This window comes from Vitis vinifera, chromosome 3, assembly GCF_030704535.1.
Source record: "Vitis vinifera cultivar Pinot Noir 40024 chromosome 3, ASM3070453v1".
NCBI lineage: Eukaryota > Viridiplantae > Streptophyta > Magnoliopsida > Vitales > Vitaceae > Vitis > Vitis vinifera.
In genome coordinates this window covers 7,193,570-7,213,499 of record NC_081807.1, presented here as the reverse complement: position 1 = coordinate 7,213,499, position 19,930 = coordinate 7,193,570, and the positions used below count along the sequence as shown (strand labels likewise).

At 35.4% G+C, this 19,930-nt stretch overlaps 2 protein-coding genes across 2 annotated transcripts; one reads left to right on the top strand and one right to left on the bottom strand.

Moving 5' to 3' along the window:
• Positions 1-218: 218 nt before the first annotated feature.
• LOC100265163 (vacuolar-sorting receptor 3) lies at positions 219-10,736 on the top strand. Its single transcript, XM_002264733.5, has 12 exons — positions 219-921; positions 3,115-3,807; positions 3,897-3,985; positions 4,138-4,207; positions 4,275-4,358; positions 4,476-4,552; positions 4,630-4,711; positions 6,201-6,283; positions 6,386-6,452; positions 8,563-8,691; positions 8,803-8,912; positions 10,241-10,736. Exons 1-12 carry the CDS (start codon positions 594-596, stop codon positions 10,337-10,339), a joined length of 1,911 nt encoding a protein of 636 aa, XP_002264769.1. The 5' UTR covers positions 219-593; the 3' UTR covers positions 10,340-10,736.
• A 1,982-nt stretch (positions 10,737-12,718) lies between these two features.
• Positions 12,719-14,228, bottom strand: LOC100254852 (transcription factor bHLH139). Its single transcript, XM_002264047.3, has 5 exons — positions 13,566-14,228; positions 13,231-13,479; positions 13,073-13,138; positions 12,911-12,976; positions 12,719-12,814 (listed from the first exon to the last, which is right to left on the bottom strand). Exons 1-5 carry the CDS (start codon positions 14,124-14,126, stop codon positions 12,719-12,721), a joined length of 1,038 nt encoding a protein of 345 aa, XP_002264083.1. The 5' UTR covers positions 14,127-14,228.
• Between the last annotated feature and the right edge of the window lie 5,702 nt (positions 14,229-19,930).

Sequence of the window (19,930 nt, the reverse complement as noted above, 5' to 3'; positions counted from 1 at the left end):
AATAAATTAAATACTATAATTATATAATAAAATTAATTTTGTAAATGATTTTCAATAATTCAATTTGAGGAAAAAAGACAATCATATTTTTTCACATTTATAAAATGATTCTACCATATATGTCAAAAATACATTTGAATTTGTTCCAAAACATTTAGTTAGAATGTAATTAATCTAAATAATTCTATAATAATGTTTTCTAAACATTAACTTAATTTGACCTCCGAATGTCAGGGAGAGGTAGCCTTCAATCCTTCAATCAATGGCAGCATCACAGTTTCATTTTCAACTTCATTTTTATTTTTATTTTTTTATTTTTTTTAAAACCATAATTTATAGATATATTTGTATTCCATGTCCATACTGTTCAATTGTGAATATGATGATTTTTCTGTCCTAAAGCCCCAAGATACTGAGAGCCCCTCACAAGTCACAACAACAAAAATCATCATCACACCAACATTTCAACGAAAAAGACCAAAACCCAGAAAGGAAAATGCAAAAATAAACAACCCATCTCGCAATCTGAAGATACAATTTTTTTTTTTTCTTCAATTTTCTCGGTATCCAATCAAATCCCATCAATATTTTCTATGCAATTCCCGGAAATGGGGCTTCTGAGATCAGTGCTGGCACTGTGTCTAGGGTTTGTGGTGGTGTGTCTGGTAGTGGTGCCTCCTGCTGTAGCGAAGTTTGTGGTGGAGAAGAACAGCTTGACGGTGGTATCTCCGGAAAGCATCAAGGGAACGCACGATAGCGCTATTGGGAACTTCGGAATTCCGCAGTATGGGGGGAGTATGGCTGGTACGGTTGTGTATCCCAAGGAAAACACCAAGGGGTGCAAGGGTTTTGATGAGTATGGGATTTCATTCAAGAGCAAGATTGGTGCTCTGCCCACTTTTGTTGTGGTCGATCGTGGAGGTACCCATGTCTCATATTGGACTAATTTGCTTGTTTTTGGAGTTTTTAGGTTTTTGATAGTTTGTTTTGATTGATTGTGGAATACCCTTTTTGTTAATTTGTCTTTTGTTTGCTCTTTGTGTTGAGATTTCGATTGGTTTACGTTGGTTGATTGAGGTGGTACTTTGTATCATTTTTTATTGGTGCTAATTTGCTTGCTGTTGGCGATCTATGTTGGTTGATTGCCGAAACCCTTTTCGTAGTTTTGGTTAATTATTTTGTTAGTTACACTTTTTTTCTTTGAAATTTGATGGTTTAATTGGCCTTTTTAGATTGATTGAGGGTGCCCTTGTTCATAGTTTTGATTGATTCACTTGTCCATTACTTTCCTCTTTTAAACTTGAGAACATAAAGGGTGTTTGATCAGTTTGGTTGTTTGTTGCTTGTACCTATTGAATTTTTGGGGGCTCAGTTAGACGTTTTGGTTCATTGAGGAGGTACCCTTATACTAGTTTTGATTGATCCATTTATTTTTAGCTCTACTATTTTTGGCAAAACCCATGCTTTTGCATCAATCTGAGCATCAACATGCAAGTTACCTCAGTCAAGGCTGAATCTGCAGAAAACTGTATGTTAAAACCAGAACATGGGGAAGAATATGCTGATATCGGATAGTTATACCAAAAGAACTCTTGATTTTCACCTTAATTCTCCAAAAATGTTCATTGTTTCAGTGAATCGTTCTTGTTTAGTTTCAAATGACTGGTAGAGATACTTGAAAGATGGGATATATGGGAAAATATATATATATATATATATATATATATATATATATTCAAGAAAAGAAGATTATTATGGAGTTGGAGTCCTTGCTTTATCTTAATGAGAGATGGGAGGTGTGGAGTCCTTGTTTCGGAAACTACAACCCTTGGTTGTGAGAAGAGAAGTGGAGGATATTTTGAGCTGGAGAGAAAGTAAGAATTACAATTTTTTAGTTAGATCCCTTTATCGCTCCTACACGAGGGCTTCTAGAGATCCCTTTCCATGGAGTATCATTTGAAGGTCTTGGGTCCTAGTGAGGGTGAGTTTTTTTGCTTGGGAAGTGCCTTGGAACAAAATTATGACTATTGACCAGCTGAAAAGAAGGGGATGGAAGTATACTTTGAGGGCATTGCTTTTGGTGTCTCCTCTTTTCTATTTATACTACTTCTCTTTACCAATCAAAAAAAAAAAAAAAGGAAAAAAGAAGTGGATGGAATATACTGAATAGGTGCTACTTGTGCAAAGAAAAGAAGGAAACCACTGACCACCTAATCCTGTTTTGTGGCAAGGCTAGAATTGGTTTGCCCTTTTCGGTGTGCATTGGGTTATACATTCCTCAGTTAGGAAGAATCTATTAGGTTGGCACGACTCTTTTGTGGGTAAAAGAAGGGAGAAAGTGTGGACGGCTACCCCCTTATGCTTAATGTGAACTTTATGGAAGGAAAGAAATGGCAGAGCTTTCAGTGATGTCGAGCAGTCCAACCAAGCTATTAAATCTTTTTCTTGTATATTTTTGTCTATTGGGCTAGGGTGTATATAGAGGATCATACTTTGCCCACAATTGACCATATAAATTGGTTGTTTGTCAAGTAAGGGGAAGACTTTTTTTTTGTCTCCTTATTACCTAGTTTTTTGGGGCATTGTTTGTATACTTTGTGTGTACTGTTTTTGCCGCTTTTAGGTGTTTCTAATGCAAGTCTTTTATTTACCTATCAATATATATATATATATATATATATATATATATATATATAGATTATGGTAAAGTTTTCTAACATTGCTATTCATATAGTAGAAAGGTATTGTTAAAATATCAACTCTGTGACATCTGGGACATATTCCTACACTTTACTCAGTTAAAGAAAGTTTATATCTTAAAATATGTTGCCTTATACATCAATATGAGATTAAGCGATTGTAGATGATAATTTATATCTTAAATTATGCTATTGTGCATATTGGTATTTCCATCATTGTAACATCTGATTAACTAATTTGTATATAATACCACAGCCCTTGAAGTTATTTGATGGTTCATATCACCATCAAAGTTATTGAAACTTGCCGCATTTGTTGGTCTCCTGTGATAGTCTAAGCCTTCATCTTATCTGTCATTGCCACACAACAGGAGGAACCCTTTTAACAGATTTAAATATTTGTCTTTCTTTGCAGATTGCTTTTTTGCGTTAAAGGTTTGGAATGCCCAGAATGCAGGTGCTTCTGCAGTGCTTGTTGCAGATAACATTGAGGAACCACTGATAACCATGGACTCCCCTGAAGAGGATGGTTCATCCTCAAAATATATTGAGAACATAACAATACCATCTGCTCTTATTGAGAAAAGTTTTGGTGAAAAACTGAAGAAAGCAATTACTAGTGGGGAGATGGTTAATGTGAACCTTGATTGGAGAGAAGCTGTTCCGCATCCAGATGATCGTGTGGAGTATGAGTTGTGGACAAACAGCAATGATGAGTGTGGAGTTAAATGTGACATGTTGATGGAATTTGTAAAAGATTTCAAGGGTGCTGCACAGATACTTGAGAAAGGAGGTTTCACTCAGTTCACACCCCATTATATAACTTGGTACTGCCCTCAGGCATTCACTGTTAGTAAACAGTGCAAGTCCCAATGCATTAATCATGGAAGATATTGTGCTCCTGATCCTGAACAGGATTTTAGCAAAGGCTATGAAGGGAAAGATGTAGTTCTTGAAAACTTAAGGCAACTATGTGTGTTTAGAGTGGCAAATGAGAGCAAAAGGCCCTGGGTGTGGTGGGACTATGTGACTGATTTTCAAATTAGATGTCCCATGAGGAAGAAAAAATACAACAAGGAATGTGCTGAAACTGTCATCGCATCTCTAGGTAAATAATATATCCTTGCATCCTCTGATTGTAAGGATACCAGTCATATTGATTAATAATTTTTTATTTCTAATGTTGGTTCTGCACAGGGCTTGATAGTAAAAAGATTGAAAAGTGTATGGGAGATTCAAATGCCGATTCTGACAATCCTCTTCTGAAAGAAGAGCAAGATGCTCAAGTAAGCATCTCTTCTTCATATATTTTTTATTTTATTGAAGTGCTTCAGCAACCCTTTTGTTGTTTGTTGGGCTTCTGGCTTTTATACGCATTGTCTTGAGATTGGTTATTCCAGTTCAATCAAACACTGTTTGACAAGAACACTTCCTACAGGTTGGGAAAGGAACAAGAGGCGATGTCACTATATTGCCCACCCTTGTTGTGAACAATAGACAATATCGAGGTTTGTCTTAGTGTTAATGTTTCTTAAAATGTCAGGATGTTTCCCTTCCTAAAACATGTAGTTGCAGGAAAGTTGGAGAAAGGTGCTGTTCTGAAGGCCATTTGTTCTGGTTTTGAGGAAACCACTGAGCCAGATGTTTGTTTGAGTGGTGGTAAGCTTTTACCATAAGTTAGATACTAAGTTCGGTATATCCAAATCTCTTGATTGACTCGCTTGCTCATCAGTTTTCCTTCTAATCTATTTTTTTAATGGATTCTTTTCCTGGCAGATGTGGAGACAAATGAATGCCTGGATAATAATGGTGGTTGCTGGCAAGATAAAACAGCCAACATCACTGCATGCAAGGTAATAACCAAAATTCACTGGGATTACACATGCTTAATTGTTAATGTGCCTATTAACAGTTGCATTTATTTACTCAGGATACATTTCGCGGGAGAGTGTGTGAATGCCCCTTGGTTGATGGTGTGAAGTTTAAGGGAGATGGTTACAGTTCCTGTGAAGGTAAAGTTCACACTTGATATCTTTGTTTGCATAAAATTTAACAAATCTCTTCAAGAAACACCCTAGGCTTTTGCCTATGATCATAATCTAGTGAACACTTATTGAACATGCATGGACACAATTTTCACCTCGTACATGAATTGCTGAAAGATTTTGACAAACATGGGTTTGCCTTGATCATTTGGAGTATTTTTTAGAACTTTAATCATTGTTGTGAAGAATATTTTAAAATTAGTTTGTAAAACATTTTTATGAACAAACAATCTTTAGGTTTTCTAGAGAAATAACTTACAATGATATATGTATGCATTGAGCATAAATCTAAACAAGATAAAAAGGAAATGGCATGAAAACAATATGAACGTAAATATATCATGTAGTAATACTAGGGAAAAGCCTTTTGGATAAAGCATGTTATAATATTTTCTTTTTATAGATTAGATAGAATTTATATTAAGAGGCTCCTAATGGGGAACCTACCATCCAGGTACACAGCAGGATGCATGAAGCACCCAAAAAAACAAAATGTAGAGAAAATAATAATTGTAATAATAAAAAAATAATATAAAGGAGGGACTTCTTACACATTAAGGACAGCCAAAGCATCAATGAAATCTACAAATGATAGGCTCCCATATCCTACAGATCTCTGGGGCCACACAAAGGATAGTTTTTCATCTTTCTTTTCTGTGGAATTTGTGCATTATTTTCTCATTTGCAAATGCCTTCTGATTAGGTTTGCTTCGTCCAAACTTAATTAATTTTGATATATTAGACCTACCAAAGAAAAAAAAAAAAAAAAACTGTTAATATAGCCTGAAATCAGTGAGAAAAGTAGGTTTGTTCTGCATACTTAACTGCAGCTTCTGATGAATTAGTATTCTTGGGATGTGGTTCTAAATCAGTATAATAACTAGATTCAATATTTGGTACAGATGATGGGAAAAAAAAATTCTTAAATCCATAACCTTGGTGTGTTGGAAATGAAATATCATGTCCTCAACCTTTTGAGCTACACAGTAAAATATGGTCAGGACTCAAGATTCTGGAAGATCTGATTTTTACCATGTTAATTAGACTAAGGAATTTCTAAACCGTCCATGCCCCCGCGCCCCCCTCCCCCCCAACCAAAAAAAAAAAAAACGCTGAAGAAAGTTAATGGATTGAATAAGTATTCCATAAATCATGGGTACGTGAGGATCCGTTACTTGCTACAGCCAAAGTGACAGAGTATTCTTTAACTGGATCTTCCAGCGTGATAGTTTGGCTTTTTAATACCTCTTAGTGCGGCCCATCATTTGTTGAAAATTCATGCTTTGAGTTTCAATCCCAGATGCAATAAATGTTGAAAATTAGGACAGTTCAAGGTTGTTTTTTTAAAATGTTAGATTTTATTTTTATTCTTATTTTTTTGGTCTTGAAATTTTCATGGCCTCAAACATCATGGTCATAGATTATACTTTACATCCAAGCATCTTTTTGCTTGCAGCTAGTGGGCCTGGGAGGTGCAAGATAAACAATGGAGGTTGTTGGCATGACTCCCAAGATGGACAGAGCTTCTCCGCTTGTTTGGTTGGTGATATTGACGGATTTATTTTTATTTATTTATTTATTTATTTTTGTTCTTTCCAACAGATAGATTTGGATGTAAATTCTTCTTTTTACTATCAACAGGATATTGATGGCGGTAAATGTGAGTGTCCTCCAGGGTTTAAAGGTGATGGTGTTAAGAGTTGTAAAGGTAAGAGATGTTGACAGTATTACTGCATGCTATTGTAGGCTTATAGCTATGCTAGGATATATGATTGGTGTTCATAATTGTTAAAGAGCATGATATACATTATGGACCCAAATCCTAAAAGTTTAAGTTTTTAGGAAAATTGGTTATCTAACATAGTATCTTTGTTTGGTGGGAGGTCATGTGTTCAAGCCTCATCACATAATAGTTATTTTCCCAATTTATTTAGCCCTTGTGTAAGCCCAAAAAAGGTTGGTTGTGGTTGTTAGCCTATGGGCCCATCTATCTCTCCATCTGCAGGCATGGGGCCACACGTAAGGGAGAGTGTTAAAGAGTTTGATGTACATTGTGAACTCAAATCCTATGAGTTTCAGTTTTTAGCAAAATTGGTAACTCAACAATAATAAAATGGGAAGAGCCCAAGTTTAGTAGGTCACACTTAATTATATTTTGAAAGCAATCAACATGACTGAATTTGGAATGGAAGAAAATAAGGCCTTACGAAGAGAAGTTTTTGGAACCCATATTTACAGTTTAATGGCTCAGATCTTCTATTTCTTTATAAGTAATTGTAATCCATATGTATATACATACATACATAGATATATATACACACTTAGTTCTATTTGAGAGAAATCAACATGACTGAATTTGGAATGGTAGAAGATAAGGCCACACGAAGAGAAGTGTTGGAACTTATATTTATATTTTAATGGCTCAGATCTATAATTTTTTTTATAGGTAATTGCAATCCATTTATATGTATATATATAGGCTGAACCCAGTGCAGTGCATAAGGCAGCACCCTGTCTAGAAAACAAAAAGAAATGGAGAACTAAACCTGAGCATTTATCTGCCACCCAACCTATCCAAAAAATTCTTAAAAGGAGCATCTCCTATTCCACCCTCTGGTTGGTTATCTCCTTACATGTTGATTTCATGCACATCCCATACATCATGCATAGTGAGTGTGTGCATGTCTCCCAAGCACTAGTAGCACCTACCTGGCGATGTTCTTTCTCACAGTTAAGCATTCTATCTTCCCATGCTCAGCACTCTTGTTGCACACCCTTCAATTTCCAGCAGAAAACTGACCTCTCTGTTAAATTTCCTGAAAGCAGCTTCACTTCACTTCCTTCCCTAACCTCCAAATAAGACCCACGTGGGGCTGTCACTACCTTGCACCCGCCACAGAGTGGGGTTCTTTGCAGCATGGAAATCTCCTTATTGAGGACAAAATCAGGAGCCTGGGGCTTCTGTATGGTCTTCTCATCTGTGTGTCCTTTACTAGGTTCCCACTAAAAATCTGCTACTCAGATTAAGATGACAAATCCCCTTCGACCAGGATCTCAGGTAGCAGAAAGAAATTCCAGCCTCATTTTTCTCCCTTTTCATCTATATTCTTCTCTATTTTATGATGAACCCAGCTCTGAACCCACACATCCATCTACTTTGGGTGTTGCAACATCTCCACCAACCACCTTGAGGCATATCTTTCTAGGTACACCAATATGCTAAAGCCTCATCTTTCAAACACTACATCTGTATTGAATGAAGGATCACTAGTTTGAAGGTCTTCATTCTGTAGAATTTACCCTGCACTCCTGCCCTCCTTCTGTTGAGTTTTTCTATTTCCTACCGCTCTGATAATTATTATTAAGAACATCTGGGTGGTTGCAATTACTGCACCCATTGTATGCAGGTATTTTTCCAGTATAATATGATCTTCCATGCAGTAGTTTGAAACCCAATCCAATAAGATTGGTCAGAACTAGAAGCATCATTATGGAGCCTTGCATTTAGTTCGTGTGGAACAGTGCTCTAGGTAATTCAAAAACAAATGTGGACCTCATGTCTTTTTCTACCTGGATAACCCATTTGGTTCAAATGTTCAATCAATGGATCGACTCCAGATCTCTGTTCTTGCTTTTCAGATATTATGTATGGAGAAAGAGATATTAGCTGTTAACACCAATTTAAAATGGATTGAGTAGCCCTTCACTTGAAACTTTCTATTTTCAGTTGAAAGCATGTTAAAGAGAAGTCAAAATTTGTGAACAGAATCCTAAGTTGACATTGCTGTTTTTATGTAACTGTTTCTCTTACCTTACAGATGTTGATGAATGCAAAGAAAAGAAAGCCTGTCAGTGCCCTGAATGCAGCTGCAAAAACACATGGGGTAGCTACGAGTGCACTTGCAGTGGGGATCTTTTGTATATCAGGGACCATGATACCTGCATAAGTGAGTTAAACAACCAGAGTTCTATAACCTATCAAACAAAAAAACAACCAGACTTCTGTAAATGTCTGTTTGCACACAAATAATATACTTCCCCTCCATGGTCATGTGCAGGTAAGCGGGCAACTGAAGTGAAATCTGCATGGGCTGCAGTCTGGGTAATTTTGATTGGCTTGGCTATGGCTGGTACTGGAGCATATCTTGTGTACAAATATAGAATAAGGGTAAGCTTGGTGCAATACTTTTCTGTGTGCTGACTTTACTCTGACTGCAGCATTGGAGCCTTTAGACTGTAGGTGCTAGCATTGGCCTTCACCCTTTCTGCACTCATTGCATTTCTTCTTCTTCTTGCTAGCTTTAGACTTTACCCTTACTACAGTCGTTGCATGTCCATTGCATTCATCACCATCATCATCACCTTCTTCCTTCTTCTTCTTCTTCTTCTTCTTCTTCTTGTACTTTTCTTTCTAGCATTGGACTTTACCCTTACTACAGTCATTGCATTTCATCATCATCATTATCTTCTTCTTCTTCCTGTTAGTATTGGAATTTAACCTTGCTACAGTAATTGCATTTCATCATCATCTTCTTCTTCTTCTTCTACTTGTGGACTTTACACTTACTGACTGCAGTCACAAGAGCCACATGATGTTGGTAACACAAAAGCTTCTTCTTCTTCATCATCATCATCTTCTTCTTGTTGCTAGCATTGGACTTTACCCTTGCTACAGTCATTGCATGCTTCTTCTTGTTGACTTTACCCTTACTGACTGACTGCAGTCACAAGAGCCACATGATGTTAGTAACACAAAAGCTTCTTCTTCTTGTGTGGGTGTGTCCAAATTTTTTCTTCTGTGGACTTTAACCTTACAGACTAACTGCAGTTACAAGAGCCACATAATGTTGGTAATACAAAAGCTTGTTTTTGTTTGTTGGTAACACAAAAGCTTCTTGTGTGTGGATGTGTCCAAATGCTTCTTCTGTACATGGATTGCTCACACATATATTTCTTCTTCTTGTTTGTCTTCTTCCTGTGTGTGGGTGTATGTTGGTAACTGAAAAACTCTCTATGGGTTGCACATGCACATTATTTCCTTGTTGTAGTACAAGGCCCAAATTTTGTTTTTCCCCCCAATTAATTAATATGGTTGCATTACACCTGGGGAATATGCATATACATATAGAAGGGGGATGGCGATGCCATGCATCCTGATAACAACCAAACCTGAGCAACACAATAGGTCGGAAGTTAGGTTGGGTTGCTTTAGATAGCCCATTTAACCCTGGGGCTTTTAAGTCCTTCAATTGGGCTTCAACCTTAGCCAACCTGCCTAACTTTCAGCTCCAAAAAAGTGTTTCTGGAAGGTAAACCTTCTCTGAAGTAAAATGCTTAAGCCCTTTAGAAGGGGGTCACTGTTGTGGATGCTCAACTGGCTGTTTTGATACTTGTGGAATGTTTTAATGAGTTGAGAAATTGCAATGTAAGGTTGACAATATTTGTTGGTTTTGCACTTTTGGATTATTGATTGATGTTTCATGGTTGCTTTTTCAGTCATACATGGACTCGGAGATCAGAGCTATAATGGCACAATACATGCCCCTGGACAGCCAAACGGAAGTCCCAAATCATGTCTCTGAGGATCATGCATGAAAGCAAAAACTCCTTAAATTAATCTAGGATCTTGGAGACTGCAGTGCCGTGGATTTGAGAATAGATATTTATATCTTTGTAAAAATATGTTGGGCAATAAGAAAATGCAGATTAGAAATTGTCCAGTTGTTCATCAAGAATGTAACATGAACAACAGTAGAAATAGGGAATGGGATTTGGGGCCAGTTCTTGAAGGATTGGTGCTGTAGCTTGTGGCAATTTCTGTTCCCATCGTCTGAAAAACATGTTTCCTAACTTGCATGTTAATCTGTAAGCCACGATTGCCTTCTTTCTTGGGCTGAATGCTTTTCATGATTGCAGTTTTGTCGACTTCAAAACGAGAATCACCATTGTTGTTCCCACATAATACAGTCATGCTTCTTGGTTTTTGAATGAATATGCATGCCATTCAATTGCTGTTTGTGTGATTCCACTGTTGCACTCATCTGTGTGTGTGTGTGTGTGTGTGTGTGTTTTTCTTCTGATGAAGATTTTCAATATCCTAACCATGATGAATGGTTCATTGGCTCATTGCTTTCAGCATACTAAGCCTCCGACCCCAAAGAGATACATGTTGGATTGTTGATGTAACTAAAAACCCTTGTGATGTTCCTTGAAAGTTGAGTTCCTAACTTACTATGACTACAGATTGTACTTCCAAGTGTTTGGGGAAGGAGCCCAAATTTTGAAACCATTGCTGGAAATGGGTAAATCTGAGATGTACTAAGAAATGCTGCAGCCAAGGAATTGGGAGTCCAGCCTACAAAGAAATTAATTGTAGGGTATTTCAAGACAAGACATGACATGTTACATGAGGATTGTTTTTAAAAATAGAAAACAATAATCACTTCCATGTGCAGTGGAAGAAATCTTGTAAACTTACCTTTAAAATAAAAACTGTTTAAAAAAAAATTATGGGTATTAAAAAAAAAAATATTACCTTACATTTCAAAAATTATAAAAATAAATTTTAAGAATGAAAGGTAAATTCATACTTTTTGCATAAAAGTTATTTATAATTTTAAAAAATATAAGACAAATTTATACTTTTATATAAAAGTCACTGTATTATTACCGTTTACAAAAATTATGAAGCGTTTTGGAGCACGAATAAATTGCTTTTTTTTAAGATATTATTTATACAAATAGGGATGACAATGGGTTAAGTCGTGTTGAGATAAGAAATACTAAAAATTTGTTTAATTTCAACACAACATAACATAACATAACATATATGATCACATTGGAATTATTATTACACGATCGATTTATTTTACGAATAACACAACATGATCATATTAATAGACGGATTGGATAATTCATTAATATGATCAACAAAAACAATTCTAGCCCATTTAGTCATGTTTGAATGATTTAATATGAATATGACTAGTTTATTACACATATAACACAACACAATGGGATTAATAAATGAATCCGATAACTAACTCATCAACATGATCTGATAAAACAATTCTAACCCATCAATCCTATGTATTATATAACACATTTAAACTATTTACTATTTTAAATTTATAAATAAAATATTTTTAAATACTTTTTAATTAATTGTAACTTTTAAATATTAATTTTTTTAAATCATTTTATGCTCTTTCGAATGCCTTTTTTATTTTCCATTTTTGTAAAATTTTATGGATAAAAAAATATAATTACCTTCTATTTTTAAGATTTGAGGCAGTAAAAATCTTTTTATACTTAATTTTTTTTTAAACTATCATCTTTTTAAGGCAAGTCTCAAAGACTTCTTGTGTTTTCTATAGAAGTTACCATCATTTTTCATTTTTTAAAAAATAAAATAAGAAGTGTATCCAAACATACCTTAATTATTTAATTTTTAATTATAATATTTCTATAATAAAAAAATAAATTAATTTTTTTTATTTTATACTTGTTTATAATTTTATTTAATGTTTTAATTATAAAAGTATTTTTAATTTTAACAATGAAACATATAATTTTTTACTTTATTTATTTAATTTAATTTTTTTTGCCTATATAATATTTATAATTCAATAGACATGGTGCTATACTTCAAATAGTATTCGAACTTCCATTATGTTAATGGTTTGTCTACATGAATCTCCACACCAACTCAACACTTGGTGCTTCTTGAAACATTAATAAAAAGAAAATGGCCATGGCCAACACTTTATGCTGATCAAACTATGTTCATTGTATTTAGGTGTTACAATAATCAAATACATTTCACTTAGATCAATTATTGCCCAGATGAATATGATAGAACAAATTTAATTTATACCTTATGCAGTATGGTGGTAATTGACTTTGATTTTCCTTTTTTTTCTAATTAAATATGAAATCCCAACTGAAAAGTAGGTTCAGGTGACATCCTTCCTTTCATTTTCTTGGCATGGAGATCTTCAGATCAAGCCCAATGTCCATTCCATTGTAAGCGAGTGGAGCATACATCCATAGATCATCTGAGCTCAAGAGCTACACAGAGAACATGGAGACCGAAAATGAGATGATTTTCCGGGGTGTTAATTGAAGTTCAAATGAAAATCTAGTAGGATTTTGTCTTGTACATACCTTGATCTGGAGTTGCAAAAACTTCACGTACTCGACAGCTTCCTCAAGCATTGTGCTGATATCAACCTGTCATGCCGAGAAGGTGGTTTTCAGGATCATATCAGAATTTGGATTAGGATTAGAAAACCATTACATGCAGAGTTGACATGGAGGACTGCCTACCTTTGTTCCATTTGGGACAAGGTTCTGTAAGATTTTCAGCCTCTCATTGATCCTCTCTCTTCTTTTCTGCAAGAAGATGAACCAATGATCAGTTCTGTGGGGAAAAAGAAAAATCATGGAAACTGGGGAAAATGTGATGGCATTGGTAGGTTTCTTACCCTTGCATAGAGGCTTTGGGGATCAGTGGCTGATCCTCTACTGGCTCTTGCTTTGTCTTTCGAGTTGAGAGCTGCAGACCCTTTTGGGCTTGAACTTCCATTCAGCTCCTGGGAAGCAATGGATTCATCCTCTGAGCTGCAGCTGCTCGAGCTCTGCCCATTGACCACCCCACCATTGTTGTCTTCCTCATTGTTGCTAGAGACACTCTTCTGGCTTTTCTTCTTCACATTCCTCTTGTTCTTTTGGACCTGCATTGTAAAACTACAATGAGAGACCTGCAGAAAATGTAAGCACCTCCATAACTAGATATGAAGAACTTTTTCTTTATACTCACATCTCCTGAGTCCCGCATCCTTTTCTTGGAATTCTCTGGCATTTTGTTGTTTTTATCCTCTGTGGCTGATGGCAGTTCTGGCATCTCAGGAAAGTTCCTCCTACATTCTTCCACATTCAAGCAGTACTCATCGCCTTCCATTAGGCTATCAGCAAAGACTTGAACTGCCAAGCTGTTGTTTTTGTCATCCCCAATACAAAAATCCATGGACATGGCGCTGTTATTTCCCCCCAAAACTTGTTGAGAATCACTCAGATAGTAGCTCCCTTGACTTGAATTTGGAAAAAGAGAACTACCACCACTATAACTACTACTCCCTTGTGAAAAACAATATAGATTAGTGTTAGCAGCATCTGAAGAACAATACAAACTCTTATTCACTGATTCATGGCCAGCTGCCCAGAAGGCGGATGGAATGCCCAGGCTTGACCCTCCATCAAGCTCATTAGGAAATGATGAACAGTTACCCAACAACTGAGCCATGAACTCAGCCTCCTCAGTGGTGTACATTCCACTAAGAGAGCCCCATTCTCCCTCTGAAATGGCTCCAACAGGCTCCATCTTCTGTCTTACAAGTAGGGGAGAGTTTGTTGGGTGTTTTGAAGTAGTAATAGAAGCACGATTTGGTCGATGCTTGGAGGGGAGAATGGATTAAGAGACATATTTATACCAAACACCTATGAAGAATGTCACAGATGATTAGCTTCATTCACATAACATGATTACAATACTTAATTCCCAATGATTAACATGCAAAAAAATTCAAAAATTCTCTGAGACTGATTCACACAAAGTCCGTAGTGGGGCCAAGAACAACTCATGCCGGGACCAAGCTCAGGCAATCATGGAATAAAATAATGCAACCTTTCAGCAGCTTTAAACGCCTTGTGGCTTAGCCAGAAAACAGGAGGGATGAGTAACTGCTAAATTGCTAATTAAGTATCCAAACAGACCATCATATTAAAATGAGAGTGAGATTTGGGGCAGGGGGAGGAGAATCACACCTGGCAGTAGAGAGAACGTGGGAGTCTTCTTCAATATCATAAACTCATAGAATTTGTGTTAAGTGAATGAAGATGATGTAGCTCAAGGACGGCGAGAGATCGTGGAGCTGAGTCTGACATTCTCATTACTATCTGGAAGCCTGGCATCAGACATAATATCTTCCAACTTAGATCCTTGTCCCCATTCTAATCTCAAACTACAGCCTCAACAAAATTTCTAAGTATCGGGATTCGACTAACGTGACAATGATATTTTTTTTTAACAATTTTATGGGTTTTAGTATGCTATCAAAGTTATAATTAACTAAAGATCTCGAGTTTGAGTCTTACATGTTTGGATGAAATAATCAGAGAAAGTGTTTGGTAGAAGTAAAAGACTGAGTATAGGGTAGAATGATAGGGTTTTGGGGAGATGGAAGCAGTGGATTAGCATTGCTATAATTAAAAAGGTTGAATGGGGAGATACTGGTGTCAGAGTGGAAGTAAATAAAAAAATAACATGTTGTGGCAGCTCTGTTGGGAGCTTAGCTAGAATGAAATCTAATGATTGGATTAGTATTGGGGCCAGTAACTAAACATGGCACCTCCATGACTCATATTACATTTGCATGAATGCCACAATCTTGGATGAAGGTCCTCTCCAATGGTGACACTTGCCTCTTCCTCAATGCTCTTTTGATGATGTGGTGGTGTTGGGGTGGCAATTTGTGTTAGCAGATGGAGCATTCATCTAACTACGCCACTTCAAACACAACACGAATAATAATTGGATTAAAAGCATAAATCCAAATACGACATACTTATTAGATAGATAACATGTCGTATAATCTATTTGATTATTAGGTTTTATTCAATAATCAGATCAATATGATATGTTGATTATAATCAAGTTAATCAATTCAATTATTAAATTAGTTAATTCGAATAAAATTCTTGTTTCATGGATTGATGAAAAAACTTGCTTATAAGAACATGATTCCTCCTATATAGATATTGCTTAATTGAAATATTACAAGACAAAGACGTCTCTAGTAAGTTGAACAAATAAAAGTTTTATCAATGTTAATGTTCAATTTTAATATCATTTGTAACAATTCGTTATTATTTATTTTGGAGTTAATAGACTCTCACAGTTTTACAATACTTCTGTATGATTAAGAAAAATTCATACATATATAGTATTAAATTCATTTTATATAATATGATATCACATTAAATGAGTTATATAAATCAATACGAATTTAATCTAAATATGATTATACTCAAATTAGATTAAAAAAATATTTCACACCCCTTCACAAACCAAACAACCCCTAACAACCCCTACATTGGACACTTAATCAAACAGATAAATACTATTTATATGATCAAAATAAACAAATCACAACACTAGACACTTAATCGTTTATATATTATTTGCTTTAAATCCAAAAGGTCTTATTTATATATTATTCGCTTCAAGTCCAAAAGGTCTTCACGATTTTAAATTAATGCGAGAGAAACTTTCTCTTGGGCATCACACTATTTTTCTTAACAAATTAAGGGAAAAAGTAAAATAAAACAAAAGCAACAAAAATGTGCTTCATAGGGAAGAAAGAAAATATTTTCACATTAATTACTTTTATTTTAAATTTTCCCTAGCCTCCCATATCTCTAATCATCAAATCCTTCTTCAGTCGAGCTCTACCTGAAAAGGAAACAGAGAAACACACCAACCCTTCGTCTCTCAATCTCTACCTGAGATTCCGGCAAGGTTGGCAGTTCATTGAAATTTATGCCGGCCATAGAGATTAGAAACTAAAACCCCATGTATTAAAAATGGGAGAGAAGAATAAAATCAGGCAAAAGCAATAAACTTTCAAACCCTAACTGAAAAAAAAAATGGAGATATCGTTGAAGCATGAGAGAATAAAGAAGAGAAAGAAATGATAGGCCAGGCCAGGCCTGCACGACCCTTTTAGGGGGTAAAGAGCTGTCAATTGGCTGGTTCCCGACCCCTCCCCCCGCCCCCATTAATCCTTTCCAAATTCCAAGAGCTTTTATGCCATAAATTTCATTTGTTTATGGTCTGCCTCCCGGATTCGGACACGCTGTTCCTCCACTTCAATGCCACGCCATCCTCCCATTTCCACCCCATTAATGATTTTATTTTACAATGCCTTCTTTATAAGCTTTGATATAACCATGTTGTAGAGTGATAAGTCATGTTGGGAAGATGTTAGGAATCTTTTTTAGGCTCGAATCAAGATATGAAAAATGTGATCCATCATCTCTCCAACAATGAAGGAAAATAAAAGGTGTTATTAGTTTATAAATTTATTCTTTATCTTCGTCTCATTTTCATCTTAAACTAGGTCAACTAAGGACAAGAATTTCCTTCGATCCCTATTACTACTCACACAAAAAAAATGTTGATTAGTTTGATTAAGGATGAAACTATCAAATTAGAGATCGAAGAAAGCTTTAAAAGAAAAAAAAGTTAATAATATTCAATTATGATTTAGGGGTATTTGATAAAATTTAATATTTATTATTTAATTATTTAAGTTGATTTTAAGTTAAATTATTCATTTAAAACTTCTTGTTTAATTTTTACTTTAAATATTAAGGTTGTTTGATAAAATTAACTTAAAATTTATTCTAAACATCAAATTAATATATATGAAAGCTAATTTTTAGATGGAAGATAAAACATTCATGAATGATGAAGCCCCTATTCTGGATCAGAAAAGCATTGAACCATGCTCTCTAATAATCCCAATAATTAAAAGCAATGGGGTGGAAATCCTAATCTTTCAAGGGAATTTTCTGAACCATCAAAACCAACCATCATAGAAGGTAAATCTTAAATCATAGATACATAAGGAGAAATATCTTACAATGGGAGGAAAGCTTTGAAGAAAGCTTGGGGCTTGAAAGGCTTTTTGAGAGAGAAAGAAGAGAGAGGTGAGAGCATAAGCTTGGGAGAGAAAATTTCAGATCTAAAATTCTAGGTGCTTACAAATGAGGATCAAGTCTCCTTAAATAGCCAAAAAGAGGGGACAAAGCACTGTTTTCTTTTTGACTAACTGCCATGAATAGTAATCTCGTGCATGAATAGTGAATAGTGAATAGTAAAATTAACTTTTCAATCTAATTCCACCGAAAAACCCACTTTCGACTGAGAAGACTACTAATAGGCTGCTTTAAACTGTGTAGTCACATGCTTGCTGCTTTTGGTGCTGAAACTGCAAAACTGTAAAATATTCTTGATGGTAGGAAGACATAAGGCTAATGATTACTTGGATCTTCTTATTGGAGGAAGGATTCCTTCATAGTCGTCACCATTGTCTGGAAGGTAGCTTGTTGAATCATCAGATTCTGCATAAGAATTTTCTTGGGAGAAACTTGAGTTTCCTTCTTCAAGGATTTTTTGGAAATCTCGAGGGGTCTTAGCTGCTACGAGCATGGCTTGTAACTGTTGCTTTTTGAGGAGAAATTGAGACATATCATCACTGGCTGAGACTTGTGTGGGGTTCTTAAGGAAATACTACTTAACTACATCAATAGATGCATCATTTTTCAAGGCGTCCCACCATTTAGTTTTAAAAGTCCTTTCCAAAGATGGAAAGACTGTTGATTCATCTATAATGATAATATAGTCCTACGGTCTATCCAAGTAAGGCCAAATTTGCTGAAAAAGAATAGTAAATGGGGAAAAGCTGAAAGTTCTCTGTGGATATCAAAAGAACTGCTGAATAGCTCAAAGCCATCCAGGATGGGCTTAGGAAGAATCTTAATAGTCGGACCATAATAAGTCCACCAACTGTGGAACCAAAATGGGAAAGAGGAAAGCTGATTCTTAGATGGAAAATAGAACATCCATGAATGATGGAAGTCCCTATTCTGGATCAGAAAAGCATTGAACCATGCTCTCTGATAATCCCAATAATTAAAAAACCTTGGTTTTGATGGTTCAGAAAATTCCCTTAAAAGATTAGGATTTCCATCCCATTACTTGACAGTAAGAATCTTATAGATATGGCAAGTGGAGAATGCCAAGCCCATATTGCTGAATTTATCAGCGTTATGCTTAATTTTAACAAAACCAGTTTCTGTAAGGACTGCTTCATAAAACTCTCTTGTTTTTAAAATATCACTAGAGAGATAATGAAAATTTTCTTGAAAAGCTTTTGCAGCAATTTCTCTAGGATTTTCAGAGAAAAATTCTCTTTCAATAACCAAAAGATGTTGATTTAAATCATTTTGTCAATATCTTGATTTTGTTGAAAGAGGTGTGGGGTTGGCAGCCACCACAATTTGCTTGTTTGAAAAAGAGGAGTTTGATGCTAATTCCTTTTGAGAGGGATTAGCCTTAGTGACTTGCTTGAAGGTCTGAGACCCTGAAATGGCTGGGTATTAGGTGGCCTTGACTGGATTAGCTGGATCAAAATGATCATAGTACAAGGTCATCATCTTATTAAGCATAGGGTTAAAAGAATGAAGTCTTGCTTCTTCTTCTTCAACTTGTTGGCTCCATAGCATTTTATGGGGAGAAGGAGCTTGACTGGATTGGGTTTTCTGGTTAGGAGCTTAGGTATTCTTTTTTAAGGGTCATGGTCTCGTGAACCTTGCAAATTCCACGAGTTGAGTGATTAGGAATGGAACTTTCTCCTTTAATAAACTTAATTTGAAAATTAGGGTTTAAAATAATCCAATCAGTTAAATTATACTTAAAAGCTAAATACTTAATTGTTTTCTCAGATGTGAAAACAACTTTTAAAAATCCTTGGTTCAAAATATCAGATTGAAATTTTGAAATGCATAAAGGAATGCTTAAAATATCATTTATAATGAGATTATGAATGAATTGGGTACCTAATATCTTAGGTGAATCATCTATTCCAACAAGATTAATTTCTTGATCACAAGGAGTGATGTTTTCAACAGGATTAGCAAATTCAAAAAGAATTTCTTTATCAAAAAGGTTTGTTCTTATACCTTGGTTATCTACCCACAAGGGATAAATAGAGCTTAAGAAGGGTATTCCTAGGAGGGCTTTTTCCTTAAGATCGTTAACAAGGATAAAGGTTTGCTTAATACAGATGTCATGGTTACGGATATGAACATCTGTTAATTTATACTTAGTGGCAAGTCTTTTGCCATTGGCTCCAAATAGAGACTGACTAGTCTCTTCACATAAAGCAATAGGTACAAGACCTTTTTGAAGGCAATTTTCAGTTGCTCCTGAATCAATCAAAGCAATAATATCAAAGACAAATTTATCTTTGACTACTATAGTAAGGGAGACTTCCCACCTCTGGAAGATAACCCTACTCACAGTATTTAAAAAAGTATGTGTCTCATTATCATTAACATGAA

What these genes read in the sequence shown, in the direction of transcription:
- LOC100265163 (XM_002264733.5), top strand. Translation starts at nt 594, where the DNA reads ATGCAATTCCCGGAAATGGGGCTTCTGAGATCAGTGCTGGCACTGTGT. An exon ending in TGTTGTGGTCGATCGTGGAG is followed by an intron (nt 922 to 3,114) that starts GTACCCATGTCT and finishes CTTTCTTTGCAG; the next exon opens with ATTGCTTTTTTGCGTTAAAG. An exon ending in AGATGTTTGTTTGAGTGGTG is followed by an intron (nt 4,359 to 4,475) that starts GTAAGCTTTTAC and finishes TTTTCCTGGCAG; the next exon opens with ATGTGGAGACAAATGAATGC.
- LOC100254852 (XM_002264047.3), bottom strand. Translation starts at nt 14,126, where the DNA reads ATGGAGCCTGTTGGAGCCATTTCAGAGGGAGAATGGGGCTCTCTTAGT. An exon ending in TTGTCCCAAATGGAACAAAG is followed by an intron (nt 12,977 to 13,072) that starts GTAGGCAGTCCT and finishes TCGGCATGACAG; the next exon opens with GTTGATATCAGCACAATGCT. An exon ending in TTTTGCAACTCCAGATCAAG is followed by an intron (nt 12,815 to 12,910) that starts GTATGTACAAGA and finishes TTCTCTGTGTAG; the next exon opens with CTCTTGAGCTCAGATGATCT.